The sequence below is a fragment of the Neopelma chrysocephalum genome, unplaced genomic scaffold (assembly GCF_003984885.1).
Source record: "Neopelma chrysocephalum unplaced genomic scaffold, ASM398488v2 Primary Assembly neopelma1_96773, whole genome shotgun sequence".
Taxonomy (NCBI): domain Eukaryota; kingdom Metazoa; phylum Chordata; class Aves; order Passeriformes; family Pipridae; genus Neopelma; species Neopelma chrysocephalum.
Genome location: NW_020925417.1, coordinates 663,985 through 686,556, shown reverse-complemented (window position 1 = coordinate 686,556; position 22,572 = coordinate 663,985). Strand labels below are relative to the sequence as shown.

The 22,572-nt window shown below is 38.6% G+C and overlaps 1 protein-coding gene across 7 annotated transcripts in view; it reads left to right on the top strand.

The window, feature by feature from the left end:
• Positions 1-22,572, top strand: part of XRCC4 (X-ray repair cross complementing 4) — a 156,014-nt gene that overhangs the window by 37,337 nt on the left and 96,105 nt on the right. For all 7 annotated transcript variants that reach the window (XM_027709372.1, XM_027709370.1, XM_027709374.1 and 4 more), the window contains one exon: positions 19,774-19,940. In XM_027709372.1, the coding sequence (XP_027565173.1) occupies positions 19,774-19,940 (167 nt within the window). The remainder of the gene's footprint in view (positions 1-19,773; positions 19,941-22,572) is intronic.

The following is a 22,572-nucleotide window of genomic DNA, read 5'->3' as shown; positions in this document are numbered from 1 at the left end:
TTTTTCTTAAAAAAACAGTGAAGTGGCAACAATTCTTAAGTATTTTGAGTTAAAAGAACTACTTTCAACTTAGAAAATGCACGTGTGCTGATAAACGGGTGAAAAAATGGTGGTAGGGAAATAGTTTGTGGCAAAAGCAGTTAACTTGTGAAGGAAAGGAGAAAAATAGTGGACTAGTGGAAAGAAAATGTGAAAGACAAAGTTCTAGTTTTTGTGTCTATTTAGTTCACAGTGGAAGTGGTTCATGGCAAAAAAAAGCACAACAAAGGCTACACTTGCAGAATATTTGAGTTTTTGAATGCTTTGTGAGGCCCAAGAAACTGCTGAAAGATGATGGTTTCTCAAACTGTCACAAGATCATTAAACTTACTGCCATTGCACTGAAATTTGTCCTTTACTGTGAAGGCAGAGTGCGTGTGGGATATTTTCTGTTTTTGTTTTGCTGAAGAGTTGGCAGCTCAGAATATACAAGGAAGAGGTTTGAGGATAGGTGCTATTATGCTGAGGCTGAAGTATTTCAGCAGCCAGACAAAATGCATTTGTAAAATTCTGACATTTATTCAGTGATCTTACCAGTTAACACCCTAATAGTTGAAGCAGCATGTAACAAAACACAATAACAATTGGTAATGTGTGACCAGATACCACTGTGATCACAAATTTAGAAGAGACAAGCCAGAATAGTGAAAAAGCTAAAATTTTTACAGGCTAAGTAGGAACTTACAGGTAGTGGTACTGCTTTTCAAAACATTGACCAATACAGATGTTGAAAGTTATGTAGTCTTTTAAATATTGTATAATTGCTATTAAAATTGTGTTACATTCAAGAGTTTATTTTTGTTTTCCATTACCAGGAAATATGAAAAACAACCCTGTTAATGGAAAAGAAAAATAAAGGTGAAATGATAAGTTTCCACAGGTAGTTTATGCTGTATTTAAAAGGTGCTGTAAGATTACATAAAAGATTAAAAAGGTAACTGACAGTACTGTGTATATATGCTGATACTTTGTCTGTGAATTGAAGTAGTGCTTGAATAATATTCCTTTATTTTCTGTCCGTGGTAACCATGACAAATTAGCCCAAAACATTCACTGTCACTAGAGAACATAAATCTTTCTTTTCTAACATTTTTGCTGTATGCAATTAAAATAAACAGTTTTATTTCCTGTAAGCCCTTGTGAAATAGCCGTTATGAATCAAACATTGAAAGTGTCACTCTCAAGCATGAAAGTCTCTGAACAATGTATATTTTGGTATATATTGAACATTTTCTGTAAGCTCCCATAAATAAATCCAGAAAATGTCAGTCCCTTCAGTACTACCTTCATTAAATCTGGAGCAGCTGTTGTTGAACTTGCACCCAAACATATAATGGGTCCCTGACATCAAAAACTCTTCCATGCCTGACATGTTATTGTAAGTCTTTGTAAACCTGCATTTGTTCTGAAATAGGGCTGATTCTATCAAAACTACGGACTGACTGATGTTTTGGAAAATGGAACTCTAAACCTATATGCTCTGGAATATGATTAATATTAAACGAACTTGCATTAGCCTTTTGTGTTGGTTTTGGAGGAAGGGAGGTGGTGTTGCCTGTGGATTGAGTATTCCACAGGATGGCATAGTGACAGAGAAGCTTGTTGTGATAATGTGGTAATTCCACAGAAGTTAATGTGATAAAGTTTCCTAAAATCAGGGTGTTGCCATGACTTAAAATATTAATGCTGGGTGATTGTAATCCCCTCACAAAAACAGGGGTTATGTTTCGTCACTCTATGGGATGAAATTGTCTCTAGTTTTGTGTCATTGCTTTTCACTACTTGATTGACTTGAAGTCATGGAATCGTGGAACGGTTTGGTTTCGAAGGGACCTTAAAGTTCATCCAATTCCACCCTGCTGCTGTGGGGAGGGACACCTTCCACTGTCCGGGGTTGTTCCAAGCCCCGTCCAACCTGGCCTTGGACGCTTCCAGGGATGGGGCAGCCACTGCTTCTCTGGGCAACCTGTGCCAGGGCCTCAACACCCCCACAGGGAGGAATTTCTTCCTAATATCCAATATAAATCTTTCCTCTTTTACTTTAAAACCCTTCCCCCTTGTCCTATCACTACCTGGCCATGTGAAAAATCCATCTCCTTCCCTTTTATAAGCCCCTTAGGCACTGGAATGGGCTAAGTCTTCCTGGAACCTTCTTTTCTCCAGGGGAACACCCCCAGCTCTCCCAGCTTGGCTCCAGAGCAGAGGTGCTCCAGCCCTCAGATCATCTCTGTGGCCTCCTCTGGACTCGCTCCAGCAACTCCTTGTGCTGAGGATCCAGACCTGGATGCAGTAGAGAATCTGTCTAACATCTGATTTCCCCACGTACAGGACGTGGACAGGCACCCTGTCTGTTCAGAACAGCATGAACTACTGTTAATTAACTGGTGAGACCCCCACGTTTCAACCATCCAGACATCACCCTCTCCTAGAGTCCTTTGCAAAATCACAATCCTAAATGGCATGAAACCAATTTAAGGAGAAAAAAAAATGAAAAATTTTAAAGGTAGAAAGTCTTCCTTTGAACAGAGAAGTGTTTTCTTTTTCAGTTGAATTGCAACTGTAGAGGTCAAGTTCTTAAGCTAGGGGGAATTGTTTCATCTACTTCTCTAGCACTGAAACCTCCCTACTTCTGTACCAGAAAGTGACTGATTTCTGGACAAGTCAACCATCATAGTAAAGGTTGTTGGATTTGTGTTATTATTTGTTTTACTTATAGCTTATTTAAATATAATGTTCTATTTAACTATTGCTTCTAATCAAGGAGGAAAGTGATAGGAGTCATCTTGCTTGGAGTTTGCTTTTCAGTTGCTATTTTTTAACTTGAGAAGCAGTGGAAAGGAAAAGGAAACTTTGTATATAAGAGTGATATTACTGGTTTAGAAAAGCGAGGCAATAATCATGGCATGATAGAGAACTTATCTCATTTTTATAAATGTATCTGTTCTTAGCTACAATTAATGAACTGAAGTAGAAGAGCACTAACTATTCTGACCTCTTGCACAACCAGATTCTCCCAGTGGGTTTTGAAATACAATATTTGTTTTCGTAGTAGTTATGATTTCTTCTCCTTTTGACGTGTTATCTTGCAGTTCTGCAGAGAGCTGTCTTTCCTTCTGGGAGGACCATGACCAAAGTGTTTTGTTCTCCATTGATGGGACCTGCCTCACAATGTAGGGGAAAGAGAATAATGTCCCTAAAAGCAGTTTTGCAATTGCACAATTTTAGGTGCAGTTCTGTTATTTTTGTAGAATACTACCCTAAAATATTAATCTGTGAAACTTGTATGAAAGTGAGATATCAGTTAGTTCCTCAAACTTTGTTTAGATGAAAACAGCAGCCTTACTTCCTGTCTTGGATATATTGGTTATACTCTGTAATGGTTAGAGCTACAAAGCATTTATTCAGTTGGTGGTGTGATTATTCAGATTGTACAGATGTATTCAGTTGGTAGTATGACTCCATTCTTAGAACTGGCTACATGAGACTTGTTCAGATCTGACATGGGTGCTCATGACTATGGTTTTTTGGGATAACTACCTTTAACTTCAGGTTTAAGAAAGAGAAGCTGAATACTGTGACTTGTTTCTGTAGCTACTTAATACTGTTAATCAACAGTAGTTGATTCTGTACACACAAATGTTGGTTCTTAAGGTATCTTATATGACATCGCTTAAGATCCTGCTCAGATTTACCTAGAGAAATGCTGACATAGCTTAATTTGCTGTTCTTTGTCTTCCAAACATAAGTCCTCACGTGATGATACAGCCTTTCGGGTGAGACTGTGAAAACTTGGAGAGGTGTTGGTAATTTTTCACTTTTGTGCAATTTCTAGTAACCTTTTTAACACTCTTTCTCAGTTCTACTTGTTTTGCAAGTAACTGATTCATAGTTCTTGGTGCAGGTGTTTGGTATTTTGGATTAGTCTGCTGTCTCTGAGGAACCTGAGCTTGCTGGAAGTTAAGGACTGGCAGATGGTGCATGGAAAATTGCACTTGTTTTTGAAGTCATAATTCTGGATTGCAAAAGCCTAAGTATTTCCAGTTTATTTTGAAAGGTTAAACAGTGAAGGTTCCTTAATTTACTGTGGAAGGCAGCTTTGCAGGTGGGTTTCATCACACAAAGGTGATGAAATGATTATCAGACTGTTTTCCTTCTTGGAAATTTCCTCTCCATGTTCAGTTAGCATGGTTGCTTTAATTTCCAACATATTGTTGCACGCCAGGAGATAAAAACTAAAGATAATAAACATGTGCTTTTGCACATTTCAGTGTGCTCTGATGTAATTGATATTAACAGAAATTTGGATAGCAGTTACCTATTTTCCTTGATGTTACCTTCAAGGAACATTTGCTGTGATTACCCAGCATTGCTTTCCAGTGACTAAAAGTAAGGGGAAAGAAATTATCCAGCAATGTTGAGCATCCTTACTTAACTTTTGTTTATTTTAGTGATTGTTTGAGTCTTAGTCAGCCAAAAAAATTCAGCAAACTCTGACGTTGGTCTGAGTGGTGTTGGCTACTGACTACAGGATGTTGGTCTTGCAAAACATGAAATAACATTCCTCAATTTGCAAGTAGGCACAGGATAGTAAAATCTCCCCTCCTTTTTTTTTAATTTTTTTTAATAAATTCTTATACCTTGGGATTTGGCAGTGAAGAGCTGTCCCAGTCTACTGTGTTGCTGACCTGGTTCATCTTTGGCTTGTGTTTGTGTGGGCTGGGGTAGTCACTTTGCACTATTTACTTCCTAGTCTGGGCTGTTTCATGCTACTGCTCATTCCAGCTCAGCTACATAGGGCTTGAAAGCACAGGTCTCTTAAGCTTACAGCTCAGGATAAATAATCACATCTTGTGTTTAAACTAGCTGTTCTACAGTGTGGAATGGCTTCTTTTCCAAAGTTTCTTCCTGCATATCCTTGGTTTGTGTGCACAAGATGGGATTTGCTTAAAGAAGCAGTTTCACAAGTCTTCCTTGTATACCCATAAGAAAACTGTCATGTCACTCTAATGGGAAGCAATTTTAGTGATCAGTTTGTTAGTTTCAGTGGGTCTTTTCTGTTTCCTCAGCTAGGGATAGTGTTAGATTTTATTTGGAACCAGTAAGTTTTTGCAGGCCTGTGGCTGACCATGCAGTGAAGCAAAGTGCTGAGAACCTCGGTGAAGTTGTATTTGGCAACCTGGAGATAACCGTGTGCCTGAGGAGAGTTCAGACCATGTAAATACTTGCTTTATCCTGGCCAAAAAAGAACCTACATGAACATATCAGGCGTGTTTAACTCAGGACTTTCCATGGTCTCATCGAGCAATGTCCCTTTGACAGTGGAATATTGATATAAGTTAAATAAAGATTATAAAGTTAAGCTTTTTACTGCTCTCTCTGCATGCAGGCCTCTAGATTGGACATTTGTCTAGGTAGGGTTGTCTTCCTGCGCAGGACACAGATCACTGAAGTCACCAAAATCAGAACCCAGCCCTGAAAATGATTGAGTTCCCAGTGATTCTTCACAGGTATGTTGTCTCCTTAGATCTTGTTTTGCCCATGTATTAGAACAGTAATTTTTTTAATGCTAATAACTGATGGTTGACATGTGACACTGAGAGACATTTCGAGCTTCTATCTTTGGCCGTTGCTTGCATTCGCTGCTGTGTATCTTGTTTTCCAACTTTTTACTAACTGAAATATGAGTTTATTGAGGGTTTTTTTGTGACCGTGTTAAACAGCACTGGCCCAAGTACAGTTTCTTTAAGGTACTACACTGCTAGTATTTTACTATTCTATAGTAAATAAGATAACATTATTATTATCTTAGTCAGATATTATCTTAGCCTCTTAGTAAGATAATGTATGTGCTTAAAAATCAAACAATAACAAAGCAAAAAACCAAAGCCAAGACAAAACTGAACAATGAAACAAACAAACAAAAAATTGTGGCACTTTCCGCTTCATAAGAGCTTTAGTTCTTCTACTTTTACTGCTATAGATTTCAGAAAATCACTTTTGCACTGATTTGCTGGCATAGAAAAATGAAGAAAAGAAAATGTAGGAATATAGCAGGCTTGAGCTATGTGGGTGCTTAAAAATCAACAAAAACCTCCCAGAATTTTCTGATTCATAAGAAAGTGAGTAAGTTTGGAGTAAAGGGGTAAAAAGGGACAAAAAACAGAACAGATATGCACAATCGACAACTCAGGAACTAGTAGGATAAAGAATTAGCAAAAGTTTCTCCCTTTTGCCCTGGTTTGCTGGCATGTAAAAATGAGGCAAATGAAATGTAGGAATGTAACAGACAATCACTCTGTCAAATAAAGGACACTTTTTCACTGGGTCACTTTTTGCCTCTTTTGTGTTGTGGAAATAAAATGATGTGGCTGTGGGTCCTGGTGATGTGGTTTATTTGGTGCCTTATCTGAGCCACCCCATGTTAATGTGTCATAAAAACACATTGTCCCTTGAAGTCGCCAGTCGTGCTCTGTAGAACCCTAGTTGTGAGAAAGAAATGGTTTCCTTCTCCCAGGACTGGCTTAAGAAAACATTGATTCTCTAAATGCTTCATAATGACAACTTTTGAAAATTGTATTACGTGGGAAATTAAAAAAAAGAAAGTAAATATTTTGTTTGTGTTGCTAGCAACTGCATTGGTCTAACATTTTTATCTGTGGACTGTATTTCTTTTGGAGATGAGAATTTATAAGATTTCAGGGAAAACATTTTCTAATTGAATCCACTCCAGTTTTTGGTCTCAGCAAAAAACTTCCTGAGAAGGCATGTATTATATAATTGTGTTCGTTTTAAGAATTAGGTAAGGAATTGGAGATAAGGGATTTTTTTCCCTTTAGATAGATTCAGTTGATTATTAGATTTTTGGTTATTATTAGAACTTCATGAGAGTTCTTGAATGCAAAGCTTTTGATACCTTTTATCATTTTAGTAATCCATATGGAAAAATTACTGGCTGGAGTTGAATTTGTAGTGCCCATGAATGGATCTGACATATCAGCTTTGTAATTACCTTGTATCAGTCAGTGTATGAAATGACATTTGGTCCCTCAGAAATGACCTGTGATCAGTTAGTGCTCTGAAATGGCCTTGACCTACAGAGTGTAAATGTCATATTTTAATTATTCTTACATGGTAGAATGTAATAGAATGTAACATAATATTTTTAGCAGTAGTACTTAGTCTTAAATCCTCCTCTATCATAATGAGTCTGGTTAGTGCCAGATTTGACAAACCTTAATTTCATTCCCAGAGCATAAACAAGACAAACAAGTGCTAGGAATTGTAGTTCTGGATGGAGTCACGCAATGGTTCCTGCAGACATTTTGGAAAAAATGTCTTAGAGGATGAAATGTGGCCCATCAGTTTGGGGTTAAAGATGTGCTGCTCCTCCTCATGAACCTATAAGAGGTTCAAACTCGAACTGTCATAATTCCATGTCATAATTCCGTGTCAGAGCTGGGTTTGCTTCATGGGCCTGTGTTAGGATGGTACCATCTGGACACAAACACTTTATTGCGGTTGAAGGGAGTATTCTTGTGACAAAATAACGGGAAAAATGCTCTGCCGCAACCCACTTCCAACTAAGTGACAATCTCTGTTACCTGTAAAAATTTCTGTCCTCCAATTACTAGAGCATTTTAGCTCCTTATAGTTTAAAACAAGTTTTGGTTGTCAAATTCCTACGTCTCTGACAGTGTTTTACAAGGAATTTCTTTAAATACTCCTTTTATTTTTATTTTTTCTAGGCTTACTTAAAATAAAGATGTCATGAAGGCAGCTACAACAAAGTAGATTCCTGCATGAAGGCAGAGAAGAGGTTCATTGAGAGGAGAATCTCACTCTGGGCGTATCTGTGCAATAACTTCTGGGGTGGGAGAAATCTTTTCCTGGTGATAAAGTTAAACAGTAAGAATAGGAACATAACTTTAGGCAGAGAGGAAACAGTAAAGCTTATTTCACATGCATTGCATTCCTGAACCTAAGCTGGTACTTCTTTCTTTCTTTCTATGTCAAAATAAGATTTTGGCTTTTTGTTTGTTTGTTTCTTTAGACTCTTGGATGGAAAGAAATAATGCCGTGCATATCTTGATAATTTATAGAAGTGTTTATGTCCTTCTGTGTACTCAACACTGCTTGGAACTTTGGCTTTGCTGGAATTTTGTCATATCCAGTACATAAATCTTGGGATGCGTGGAGTATTTCCATTTTTGTGGGTGGGCCACATCACATGCATATGTTCAGATTGCTCAGATTGGGTGCACAATCTTCAGTCTCTTGGGTTTCTTTGACTGGGATAGAATAACTGCATTCATTGAAGTTTTTATTAAGTAGTTAGATCTGAAAGTAGTTTGGATCTGAAAGGTTTTAGCATGTGACTGTCAACATCCTGAAGGGATTTTTTTTTTTTTTTAAACAAAGGGCAAAATACCAACCTGCAAACAAGTAAATGGTTGTTCTAAATGCTGTGTTATTACTCACACTGGAAAATTGTTTGTAGTGCTTAGTTGGGAACACTTTTATATTTTGCCTTGGTCTAGGCATTATCTCATGCTTATTCACGTGGTTATACATTTACTTTCCAAGGAAAAGAAAAAATTGAGTGTGCAATCCCGGAGCTCTTCACAGCATATTTGAGGGCAATCAGACTGAGATTACTGCAGAATGTTGGCATGTTAGTTCCAAGGGTGTATTCAAGATGCACTTTATGGTTTCCATTGCTTCCCAAACCTAAAGGTCACTGTTGGAAGGGAAGTAGCTCCCAAGACAAGTTGTCTTCGTATCTGACAGTTATTACTCCAGACATTTCAGTTATGTTTTATTAAAGTTTTCAAAGAAAGCTGCAGTCTGGGCTTCACATTTAGGAACAGGATCAGTTGACAAGTAGTTTTAGAATACTCCCATTATGCAGCACATGATGTGGTGGTGATTTTTTAATCTTGGAAGTATTAATCATTTATATTTTCTTACCTTGGAACCCTTACTGACAGTAATATCACAAGCACTCCTGCAAGCCTTGCTTTTATTTTGGAGATTTTTTTTTTTCTGGAAGCACGATTATATGGGTCTACCTTTCACAAAATTAGTAGAAACTTTTCAGTGTTTCATTTTCATGCTATGTATACTTTGTGACTGTTCAGGAAAAGAGCTTCATACATACTCCTACTTGAAACATTTTACTTAAATCAGCTTTGTTCTGGAATAATTTTTGACTTGGAAATCTGAACATAAATGCAGAATATTTGACCAAAAAAAAGGGCTAGCAGATTAAATTAAAAATCCTTGGCAGACCTCCTTTCATACTTTTGGAAGACTCAAGCCTCAAACACAAGTAAGTTGCTATGTATTAAGTTTGTGTACCAGTTGTTTTATGGTAATGGCCCATGTTCTGTTCTTAGCCTGTAGAAAATAAAATCTGATTTAAGCTGTTTTACAAGGCTTTCCCTCTGAAATCTAAATTAACATAGCCGTGAACTGTTCATGTATTTAAGCCCCAGGACCCAAATCCAGATGTTATGTCTAGAGTATATTGTGTTATTGCCACACTATAAGTTACATTAAAAAAACAAGGAGCAAAACAAGTTTAGATCTGAAAGTAAAGCTCATTTCCTAATTCATTTAGGGCAGGTTTTAAAAATAATGGAGTGCAAGTGTTTTACCCTGCTTACTAAGGAAACAAAGCTTAGGTGATTGTGCTGTGTGCCTCTGCTGACTGCCAGTCTGTTACCCTCTCCCCTCTCCCCCCAGTAACTTTTGAAACTCCTGGACAATTTCAAACAGATTTGACAGGAGTAAAGGGCTCAGAGATATCAGGTTCCTTCTAGTTTCATGGAAATAGGTGCCTGGATAGAGAAGAGAGACCCTATTCATATGCCTGCTTTGGAAAAAGCTGTGGAATGAGATCAACTATATTATTAGACACTAGCAAATCCGCATGGGAGAGAGGAGTTATGAAGGCATTAAATAAGGAAAAAGTTCTGACTGGATTTCTCGCCTTTCTAGACATGAGGGGATCTAGCACAGGAGTCATAACCATAGGAAATCAGTCTTCAGTAGTTCCATTGCTCACAGACCTGCTGCCTGCTCAGCAAGGTGGGGACGTATCTGGTCATGCCTGGAGACACTGAATTAATGAAGAAAAAGATGAAAATATAAAAGACCTTTTAAGGACGTCCTTCTTCAGTTGTCTTTGTAAGCTCACTTCAGAGGCAGAGGGGTAACAGGGAGTTGAATGGACAGTATTACCTGAAGTATAGAGAGGAATGATAAAAGAGGAACCGTAGAAGAAGATAAAGCATTTGGATGTATGCATAAAATGCAAACCTGACAGTTTTTGTGTGATGAAATAGTAATTTCATCCCAAATTCCATAAACAGCTCGAGTTGCTTGTTCTTCACATAATCATCACTGTTATCACTGTTTGTGGAACTATGCTGTATAGTTTCCCATTCTGTATTGATTATTCTGAAAAGTTACTAGTTCACCTGAAATTAATTAGTACACCTGATTTTTATAGATTTTTACCTTTGGCTTTTTTCTCCAATTGGTTAGGTTTTGGGGTTTCTGGGGTGGGTGTTTTTTTTTTGGTTGTGTGTATGGTTTTTTTGCTTGATTTTTTTGATGTGGGTTTTTTTTTGTTCGTTTGGGGGTTTTTTTAATTTTTTTTTTTTAGTGGGATTTTTTGGTGTAAAATGGAACAATTTATCTGATTACTATTGGGAGGGAAAAATGGAAGGAATACCTGATGTTACAGGTGCTGAGTATTACTGCTGCAGTACATTTTAGTATTCAGTGTATTTCTAATTTTAAGGGATTTAGTTGCACAGTGGTCAAAAAAATTGAGGGGGAAATTAGTATCAGCTTTCTGTAGCTTAGACATGGGCATTGGTGTAGTGCAAATGCTCTGCAACTTTAGAGAGTTCATGCCATTTTTGTGTATGTATCTCATTTTTTACAAAGATACAATTTGGCTCATGTATGTATATATATACATACATACATTTATATGTGTGTGTGTGTGTGTATGTGTATAAATATATATCTTTGGGTTTAAGGTTGGAGGAGGAAGTAATCTCACAAGCCAGAGTTTCTAGAGTAAGTTTGGGAAGTTGGTTGCAAAGCATTTTAAGGCCGTGAATCAGAGTCTGGGTAGATCCTGACCAGACCTTGTCACAACTGTCAAAATTCAGTAGCTAAAGACCCTTTCAGCATGGGTGGGATTAAGCTTCACAGAAGTAGCTGATTGTGTAGATATGTGAAATATCATGTTTCTGGGGGAATGTAAAGGTTAAGCAAGGAAGTTTTCCAAAGGCTTTCAAGAAAGACATACAGATAAAATGCCTATTCATGAAAGAAATCCATTAGTTTCTTGCTCAGTAGGTGTCCTTGGTACTCTTACCTATCTACGTGGCTCACTTTTTCTTTTTTTAGGGGATATTTAAGAATTGTCTGATGTTCTTACTATTTTCCTTTACCATTTTTTGTTCCAAAACTGTCTAAAGAACCAGGCCTCCTGAAATATAGATAATCCCTGTATCCTGGTGATTCTTACACAGGGTAAATGTGAAGGGTTAAAGAAAGAAGTGAAACATGCAAATAGACTTATGTGACATTTGAAGATCATAAGTATTAAGTTCTATGTCTGTTTTCTGTGAATTTTCATGGTCTGCTTTGTTGTGGTATATATTCAAAAATTACTTGTATAGTTCTGGTTACCCACACTCAAGAAATGCAAGGTGAAATTGGGAGTAAGGCTGTATGATATGAGGGACAGTGTAGCCAAATCTACACTAAGCTTAATTGAGAAGAAAAAACACTGACTGAGAAATCTATTTATTTATAAATTACAGAGTCTGAACACGAGAGGGGGAGAAACATACCATAAGCTAGGGAACAATGTCTGTCCAAGAGGTGGATACAAGTTGGGCATGTGTGTGTTTAGGAGGCCAATTAGGAAAAAATATCCCAAGCAGCTTTCCAGATAAACTGGTGAGATTAAGAAACTCTTTCAAAAAATTAAATTCCTTTGTGAGAGGATTTATGTGAACTGAACATCCCCAGAGCCTCCTCCCCAGTCAAGGATTCTTTTAAGACTTTTCAGGATCAGAGTCTGCTTCCAGTTGGAAAGTTTGGCCCATGCTGAGCTTGATGAGGGATGGAAGGAGTAACTTGCAAGTGCAGAGTCTTCTTCATCCTTATTTCTACCTGCTTCCTGGTGACCCAGGTATTCTATCAAAAAGGAAACCTGAGACTTCCTTCTGCAATGTGCCTTGGTCCTTCTTAATCTGGTAACACACAGTGCCTCCTGCTGCAAACCTCATGGAGCAATACTCCAGGGATATGGAATACTGGGGTTACTGGGGTGTACGGAATACTGGATACTGGGGTTACCTCTGCACCTGAATTAAATTCAGTAAATTAAAATTGCCTGGGGATATTCCTAGACACAGAGGCCAAGTGATGGGGAAGAGTCTATGTCCATGCTGTTAAACTCTCTGTAGCCTCCAGAAGAGGCTGCCTGCATGCAAAGTGACTCTTGGAAGTGGTCCCTGGGATGCTCCAACTCCTGCAGTATTTCTTTGAAGTGTTTGGTGAATTGGTCACTGGCGCAGACAGAGGACAGTAATTAGTATTTTCTACCACCTGATGATGTTCCCAGTTCCTCCTTGTTTTACTGTACAGGTGTAGCCTCTTTGCACTGCAAACCTTGAGGGGCCCACAGTGCCATGAATTAGGTGGGTTTGAGGTGTGAGAAACAGTGGAGCACTCTCCAAAAATACTTGGGTACCACTGATGCAAACTAGTGAAACCAGGTGGAATTTCATTTCCAATGGATGTGGAGCTAACATGATGGCAATTTGTGTGGAAGGTTTCTGCAGCCTGTAGTAAAAATCTGAGAAAAACAGCAATCACTTATGTAAGCTGTTTTGCTCTGGGATAGATGTAATGCCTTCGTCAAAAAGGAAGTTTGTTGTTTTGTTTTTGGTTGTTTTTTTTTTAAGGTGAAGTAATACTTTACTCATGAATAACATTTCAGGAGGGAAAGGCAAGGAGTGTAGAAAGGCAGGATTTTTTTCTTAAACTTGTTTTTTTGTAGTTGCTGATCATATTTTTATACTGTCTGATGTAACTTGCCAGATTTCTTGGCTTCCATGGTACTTTGTAATATTTTCTAGCTTCCTAGAGTTTGCTGTTAGAAAAGCAACTTCTGCTTTCATGTTGTCATCACCGTATTGTGCAAGTCTAGTGTACTCGTTTCATTACCACACCCAGGGATGTCATAGTTACTGTTGAATGATTTCCCTGGTGATAATAGTGGCACAGCTTTAAAAACTCAAGACCACTCACTGATTGACTTAAGAAATAAAAATGGTATAATGCTTTCCAGATTCAAGCTTATAACAATACTTTCTTTGTGTAAGTGTCAGCATCATTCATTTGTAGGTCATATTCTTTAACCCTGTACATGAATTTTCATTAACATTTTCCTCTTTTAAATACTTATTTATTTTCGTAGTCAAAACTTACTTTTATCAAAGTATTGATTTTACCTTATTTCAGAGTCTGTGTGTATGTGGAATAGAAGAGGTAGCTGATATTTAACTGGCAGTAGCAAAGCTGATTCTGGAAATCACAGCCTATCTGCCTTTCAAGAGCCGCAGCTCTCAGCTGAGAAAAGAAAGTTGCTGTATCTTACATGTGAGGGACATCTTCCTTTTAAATTCACTCCTTTTGAATTAAATTAATTGCAATTTAAACAATTTGAATAAACACGTTCAGTGCTGTCCTGAGTGTTATGGGCGATCTCTGGCTCTGTGGTTTCAGTACCAACAGTAGGCAAGGGCATTGGGGGGTGATTTCAGGATAGTTCATCTGTACAGCTTTTATTATCTTCATCTGGCAGGGCAGGGCAGTTCCAGGTGTAAATTTGTGCAAGCATTGATAAAACAGGTGAGTAAAGTATTCTGTTTCGTTTGACTCTGGAGATGATGAAGATGGAGTTTGAGTACAGAAATCATACAGTTTTAGACTTGGAGATTTTTATTCCTTAAAAACACCGTGGTTGCTCCTCCATCCTCTCTTATTCCCAAAGACGCTGTTGAATCTGCTTTAGCAGCAGCATGGAAGGACCAAGCTCTTCTAAGGCTGAACTCTGCCATCAGAATGTCCCTGCCGGCATTGCTCCCTCCTAGTGCAGGAGAGGTGTTGGAGCCTTGGAATTGTTGGAGCAAGTTCAGAGGAGGCCACAAAATTGATAAAGGGCATCTCCCTATGTAGACAGGATGGAAGAGTTGAGGTTGTGTGGAAACCCCACAGCACCTTCCAAGATCTGAAGGGGCTATAGGGAAGCTGGAGAGGGACTTTTTATCAGGAACTGGAGTGACAGGACAAGGGGGATGGGTTCAAACTGACAGAGAGCAGGTTTAGATAAGATATGAAGGAAAAATTCCTGCCTGTGGGGGTGGTGAGGCCCTGGCACAGGTTGCCCAGAGAAGCTGTGGCTGCTCCATCCCTGGAAGTGTCCAAGGCCAGGTTGGACGGGGCTTGGAGCAACCTGGGATAGTGGAAGGTGTCCCTGCCCATGGCATGGGGTGGCACTGGATAAGCTTTAAGGTCCCTTCCAACCCTTAACATTCTGGGATTCTGCGCTTGGGACAGGGTGATGACAAAAAAATTTGTTGTTGTTTGGGTCTGTAGGGTTTTTCTGCTTCATTGCAGGGGCCACAGCTGCTTTTACAAACTGCGGGTACCCACGGAGCCAGGCAGGGATGAAACAGCTGCGCCAGGCTGGTGGGCTGCTCCAAAGTTTTTGTTTTCCCCCCAAATTCTCCTTTAATATTTCCCTGGTGAGAGGATGTTGCTTAGGCAAGTCCTTGCAGGAGGCAGCTTCTGTCTGCAAGGATATAGGTGTTCCTAAGTGTGCTAATACAGCTTGAAATACCATCTTGGAAACAAAGCACAGGAATGTCTGAGTCCTATTCAAGGGCAGGAAAAGTGGAAGCTGAGTGAGGTGAGTTAGGGGTGATTCTGTTACAGGCTATAGGTTGACTTGTACTAGAGCTTCATCAGTGAGTTCACACACTACGATTATCTTCATTCCAAAATCAGACCTAAGTACCTGTAAGTGTGATCTCTCTAAAAATTAGTTGTTAAATAATTTTCAAAACAGAGAAGGAAAAAGTGAAATATTATAGGTTATGATTTAATAGAAGAGACAAACACACACATGCACACAGTGTATATATATGTGTGTATATATATATAAAAACACACATACATATATATATGTATATATATAGATATATAGGTGTATATATATACATATACACAAACACTGTATCCTGTGTATATATATATACATGTACACAAACACTGTATCCTGCCAGGAAAAGAAATGACAAAATCTGTCTAAATATTTTCTCTACTTTGTGGAAGTACAGAATCCCTTAAATATATTTTGCATTAAAAAAACACTGTTAGAAAGGATTATTAGGATACTTAAGTAATACAGAGAGAAATCATGACCAGCAAAGCACATGAAATGAGAGTTTCCAGCATGAGGTTTTTTTTTAATTCTAGACTAGTTTGTCACAACGAAAAATTGTTGTTATTGGAAATTAGCTCACAGTTAGTATTTAGCTTCAGATTCTGCCTCAGAAGAGTGTGCAGGCATTGCTGTGTGAATGGCTCCTCCTTTCAGTACGTAACCTCTGGTAATTTTTGCCTTGGATATGATAACTCATTTTTAGTGCAATGTAGTAATGCAAAGATTATATAGCAGATACATAATATTTAATTCAAAATTAAATTTTAATGTCTCAGTAGAATGAATTCGTTTTCATAAAGCTGTGGAGTTTTCTGTGAAAAATGTCTGTTGCTCATATTTCATTAACTTATATTTTCCTATGTGAAGGAAAATATATTCCTGTAAGCATAAGTAAGTAGAAGAAAAATTACTAAAGAAGCTTTTCAGTTCCTTCTGAAATATTTTGTGTCTTATGGTTGAGGTCACTGCTTTCTTCAACTGTAGAAGATGGGCAGGGTGAGAGGTGACGGGAAAATGACATTTTCGTCATAAGCTTCTAATTCTTTTTATTTCTTAAGCTTAAAATATGGTCCAGTGATACATGTTGACTGTGATTTCTGATTATTAGAACACAGTTTTCTAAGTCTCTCTGTGTTCATCTTTGTGTGTCTTTAAAAAAATAACAGTTTAGAAGAAATCCCCACAAACAATAAAACAGATATTGAAGAGGAGCAGTGTGTCAGTCACAGTCAGTGTGTTGTCCCCTGGGACTTCTAGCAGAGCTGCTCCTTGTCTGTATAAATGAAGTGTTTAGTGCTTCAGTGTTTTACATAATGTTTTCTTGAATGATCTGAAAGAGGAAGCAGAAAGTGCATTTGTTACATCTGCAGATGATACAGAGCCAGGAAGCCACAGCAGCTGTAAGAATGCTGAGAAATTTAAATTGATCTGGGGAGCAGCAACGTGCAGGAATTACAAAACTGACAAAAATTTAAAATTTACCATTACAAATTTACAAAATCACCTTGGAAACATGATCCAAACCAAAGACACTTAGTGTGTCAGATTAGCTCAGTAAAGTGTTAATGATGTTTTCTTTCACTCCTGCAGTAAGCAAGGTCTGTTTACCTTGATATCCCACCCAGTTAACTCTTTGTTATGGTATCCTGATCTTCAATCACTTCTACTGAATTTTCCTAGGATTGTTTTCAGTGTCACTACTGTGGTGTTGGTGATGAAGGACAAATAACTAGGCTGTTTCTTGGTTTAGTTGCAAGGAAAAACTAAGCAATACGTAGGAGAACTAATGCCTCACTTTTTAATGACTTTTTAATTCCCCTCCAACACTTAATTTGTAGAATTTTTGTTGAATTTTTTTTAGTACAATTTTGTCTCAACCAGTGCTGCAATTTACATATCTGTCTCAAATTCAGGAGGGAAGACACAGAAGAACATTTGTTTTATTTTGCTGAAACCTCATTTTTTAAAAATTTTTATTTGATTTGTGAGCTCCTGCATAATAAACAAGCCTCCTAGTGATGGACTTGCTTTGCTCACCTTTTGTGGTCCTCCTAGAAATGGTCCATGCAGTGTGTGAAACACAGAAAACAGAACAATGAAGTCTGTTGTAACAAAGTAGATAATAGACAATTGCTTTGCATAAAGACTGAATTAAAGACTAAAGACTGTCAGTGTTGGACTTGGACAGTGAGGAAGATGGGTAACCAAAATTCTGTGTGTCTCTGGTTTATTTATAATTACAATTGCTTTTGAAATATCTGATTTTTGTTTAATGTGATTTTGGTTGGCAGTGGTATCAGGCTTTCAGCTGAAATCTGTTGCTACTCACTTAAACCTATTTTTTAGTATTATGCATATTTTGTTCTTTTGTGCAGAGAAAACTGTGATTATTTGTCCCAATTTGTCTAATACCTTGTCTCAGTTGATTATATTAAAACATAAGACAAAAGTGATATACTCTCCTTGCTATTTCCTTCACAGTACAAATAGGAGATTGTGTGGCTGTTTTATCTCTGCTACTGCACCTCTCTATTTCTATGGGCAGTATTCAAGTGTGCTGTGAAGCCTTTATCCAAATAGTGTGGTGGTGGCTTGCAAGTGATGAAAAACAGTTTCCTTTACGCAAATGTCCACTGTTGTTAATGCTGTCAGACAGCAAGTGTGATTCAGGGAATACATGCCAATCTGTGGGTCACTGATAATGTAATCTAATTTTCAAAAATAAATTGAAAGCATCTTTTCATCTGCAGCCATCAGATGTATGTCAACTAAAGACAACAACACGTTAGATACAGCACATGTGAGTTTGCAGGAAAGATATGTGGTTAATTGGAAATTAAACCTTTGGGTTTGTCACATTTTCTAGTAGACTGACCTTGGTGGAGAAGGTCATGATGGTATCACGTGTTGTTGGCAGAGACTTCCACAGATAAAAGATCCAACTTGAAGGACTGTTACTTGTTTCAAACAATGCCTTCGAAATCTTTGTGTACAGTTATGTTACCAGGCCTTTTCCAGCAACACTTTGTGTTAGTGAAATTTACTGTTAAAAAAGTGTTAACAAACAATATGCGTTTTTTTTTAATGATGTCTTTTTTTAGTTATTCTCCATGCCTTCCCAAGCAAAAAGAGGTGAAAAAGGAATGAAATGGCATTTCTGATTTTAATAGGTGAGGAGCCACAAAACAGGTTGAACTCTTCCCTAGCATGTACCACTTACATTTTTATATATTTTAAGATGTTATTGCTCTGTATTCAAGTTGAAAAGATGAGTAATAGTTCTATTCATAGGGAAATGCAACACTTTTGTCAAATTTTGTGTCAGCCTTTTTGATAATTACAAGATGCAGGAGCGGACCCCTTCTCCTTCTATGTCCCCCTCACCAACTCAGTGTTTCTGCAGGCATTTCCAATGGAAGCCAGGTAATTTAAGTGCCTTTTTTCCCCAAAAGTTCTGCTTGTATTGTGGTTTAGAGCTGGCCAAAATCTTGGTTGTGTCATCCAGCCCACCTCTGCATTTCTCAGGAGCTGCTCCCTCAGTTTTCTGCCAAGTCAGACAGTGGTGCTCCTGGATGTGGCGAGGCTCAGAAAGCCCCATGAGTGTTGTGTAGGTTTTATCAGCTGCAGAAGTGTACCCTGAGGTAGCTCAGGTTCCCCATCCTCTGCCCTCTCCAGAGCACCAAAGCCAGGCCCTTCATTTCTGATTTGCTTTTCTTCAGATAACATGTGTGACCCTCTTCAAGCAGCCTCAATATCCTTCTCCCATTGCCCCAAACTGCCATGTTGGGTATTTGTGTATCTTCACCCAGCTTTGCACACTTATAGTTCAGCTGGTGCTGGTTTTTATGTATGGCTGAGCCATAAAAAAACATAACAAAAACAACAGTTTTCTGTTGTTTTTCCCAGACACGACAGAACAAATCTATTCAGACCTCTTGTGTACCCTGAACAACATCCCTACTGCTGAAGAAATACAATAGTTCATTATAGATCCTGTCTTTTAATCTCACTGAATTAGCAAGGCTACCTATTTAATTGAAGGACTCCTTTTATTGTTAAGAACTTGCTGTCTGAACCCTGGAGGTGACAACTTGCTGATTAGATTTTAGATATTATCTGTATAAACCACAGATTGCCAGGATATTTGAGGCTGGAAGGGACCTCTGGAGATCATCCAGTCCAACCTCCTTCTCAGGCATGATCACCTGGAGCAGGTGACACAAGAACTTGTTCAGGTGAGTTTGGAATGTTTCCAGACAGGGAGGCTCCACACCCTCCCTGGGCAGCTGTTCTGGGCTCTGCCACCTCCATGGAAAGAAGTTCTGCCTCGTGCTGAGGGGGCACTTGTTGTGTTTTGGTTTATGGCCATTGCTCCTTGTCCTGTCACTGGCACCACTGAACAGAGTCTGGAACCATCCTCTGACAGCCGTTGGGGATATTGGTGTGGACTGATGGGATCCCCTCTGTCTTCTCATCTCCAGAGTTACCGGGCCCAGCTCTCACAGTCTCTGTTCATCAAGGAGATGCTCCAGACCCCTCATCACCTCTGCAAATAATTGGCATGTACATTATTCCCCATTTCTCAATTCTCTGTATGACAAAGTGACTGTTAAGTATTAAAATTTATTGGAGCAAAGTTTTGCGATCCTTCCTGTGCAGTTGGGATAACTCACTCTGTGCTTGTGTCCTAGTTCAGACTTGGCTCTGTGAAGCTGCAGGAGGTCCTGAGTCCGGCCAAGGTGGTGAAGGAGCTCATTGGTTACTGTCTGGACAGCCTGGGAAAACTGCAGGCCAAAAATGAGCACCTGCAGAGAGAAAATGAAAGACTTTTCAGCAACTGGAGTGATGCAGAGACGAGGTGAGTTTCACAAGGTGAACACAAGTTTTTATGCACTTGGAAGGTGTTTCGAGCTCAGTTGCCCCCAGCCCATGTAGTTGTAGATCTTCTTTGTCAAGGATACAACTAATATTACAAATTTGCAATTAAAGTTGGTTTTAGCTTTATAAATTAAAAACAAACAAACACTTAATTTCTATTGAATCCTCTTCACTTTCATTAGGAAGCCTTTTCCTTAATGTTGTTTTTTTATAATTCGTAGCACTAGCAGTTTGAATTATTTACACTTTTGAGTGGGAAATAAGTTGCCATTGCTTCAATCTATTTGCCTTGTGGAAGCAGCCAGAGTTGGAAAACTAGTGTGGTATTATGGGAAAAAATGCCAATATTTCCCAAGAGATTTTTATAATTGCTGTTGCATTTATGATCTGAATTGTCTGTCACTCTATAGTGAAGGAATCTGTGCTTGTTTCAGCATAAAACTCTTAGCACAGAGAAGTCAAGAGATTTATCTTGTTTTTCTATAGCTTTACTTTAAAAAAACCCACATTTAGGAAGATTGATGAAAGAATGTAGCTAATTGGCATTAATTTACCTTGAAAAAGAGACTTACGGTTTTGTTTCCCTGTCATTAAAAAGAGTAACAATTTCTCCTGACAGTCTCCCTGACAGGCATAGGGCCTCCCTAAGTAGTGTTTTAGTTCTTAACAGTGTAACTGAACAATAGTGTATTGTAGAACCAGTGTTCTGTACTGCATTACATGCTGATGTGTAAGAGGCATTAGTGCTTGTATCAATTTCCATGGTGGGGTGGTACTTTTACAGAGTAACCCCAAAGAATAGGTGGGAAAAAAAAGAAAAAAAAAATCACAGTTGCCTGACAAACTTTGCTCTCAGAAGCTGTGAAAGATGGTGGATTTCTTTGGTGTGTTTATAGTTTGAATAGATGAAACATGGTTTTTCAAAATGAACTCTGAAGGTTTTATGGTCACCAGTCTTTGGCCATGTCTAATAAGTGGAGAACAAAAATAATTTAAAAATAATTTTCACCCAAACAGCGGGATTTTTTTCGTTTGGGTTTTTTCTTTGGTTTAGTTGGGTTGGGTTTTTAAAATTCTTTTTGCCACAGCCCAGTCTACTCTGTTGTCTGACTTTGCTCTTTTGGCTCCAAAAGCAGGACCCAGTTTCTCAGAGCTGAACAAAGCTCTGCCTGCCTTTGTTCAGCAGGCAGGATTGCAGGATTTACATTCTGTATCAGTCATGTTGTTGAGTGGTAAAACATCAAATGTAAAGCACGTGGTGTGGAGAATTGTGCTCCCGCCTCGCCTGAAGCTCAAGCATATCAACTCCATAGCCTCAAGCCTTGGAGTTCCCTGTGCTCAAAGTCTCTTTCCTCAGGATTTCATTAGAATTAAAACATAGCAGGCAGACTTCTGAGGGTTGGTTTTATTCTGGTTGACCATGGGGCACTGGATGCAGTAGTTCTGTCATCCCATTTCCATTTTCCTGCTCCAATTTTCTTGACCATCATGGAGGTTTTGTGAGCAAGTGGGTGCCTGGGGATGAGTGTGTGTGCATGCTTACCTCAGGGATAGATGAATAAAAATATCAGAGCAAAATAGCTGTTGTTCATTTTTCATATAGATGGTTCAAGGCCAGGTTGGACAGGCGTTGGAACAACCTGGTCTAGTAGGTGTCCCTGCCCATGGCAGATGGGGGGAAGTGGATGAGCTTTAAGGTCCTTTCCAATCCAAACCAATCTGTGGTTCTATGATAATTAAGGTGGTACATATTATTTGTAATAATCTGTAGCAAAATAATCCCTTGAACAATAACAATTAAATTTCTGATTTGGGCGTGGTATGTTTTTTTTTTCAGATGTCTGAAATTGATGTAGACAAGCCAAATTCAAAATAACTCTTATGTATCTTGTGGTCAACTACAGTGACAGTATATTTAAACCACAAATAGCTTATAAAAATGCAAGCTAGGTACTTTGGTGCTTGAAACTGACTCTTCAGCATTAGCTCATCAGGATTCCATACCATTGCCAGTGTTGTGGGAAGCGTGACTCTGAAATGCAATGGAGCAGTGCCGTGAGATCCAGGAATTACTTTAGAGCCCTGAGAACACGGGTGAATAGCAGAGATGTTGAATTCTCTTTTTCTTAGCGTTGGATTGTGGACAATGCCACTAATAATTAAATAAGTCCCAGTAAGTTACACAGTTCATGTTGACCTCTCTGAATTGAGTGGGATTGCTCTGCATTGAGGCAGCTCTTAAAAGAACTTGGTTTTCTCAAGTTATTATTTGTCATAGGGGTTGGTTTCAGTGGGCTGTGCAAGCCTTTTGATGCCTGTCAACCTAGGTGCTTTTGGCACATTAAAAACATTGTGCTCACACAACAGAGAGATCTGAGGATACACAAAATGGAAAGCAACAATCCAGCAATTAACCTCCATTTATTTTACCATGCTCAGAAGTTGTCTTTGAGATGAGCAGTTCCTCTCTTTGGCCTGAGGACATGGTATTTCGGGAAGACAAATCACACACAGGCAGCAGCATGTGGCGAATTGCAATTAAATTTTGTATTTGTAATCTGTGAGGTGGCAGTTTGAGCCACGTTAGAAACCTAAAAATCCAGTTTTCGGGC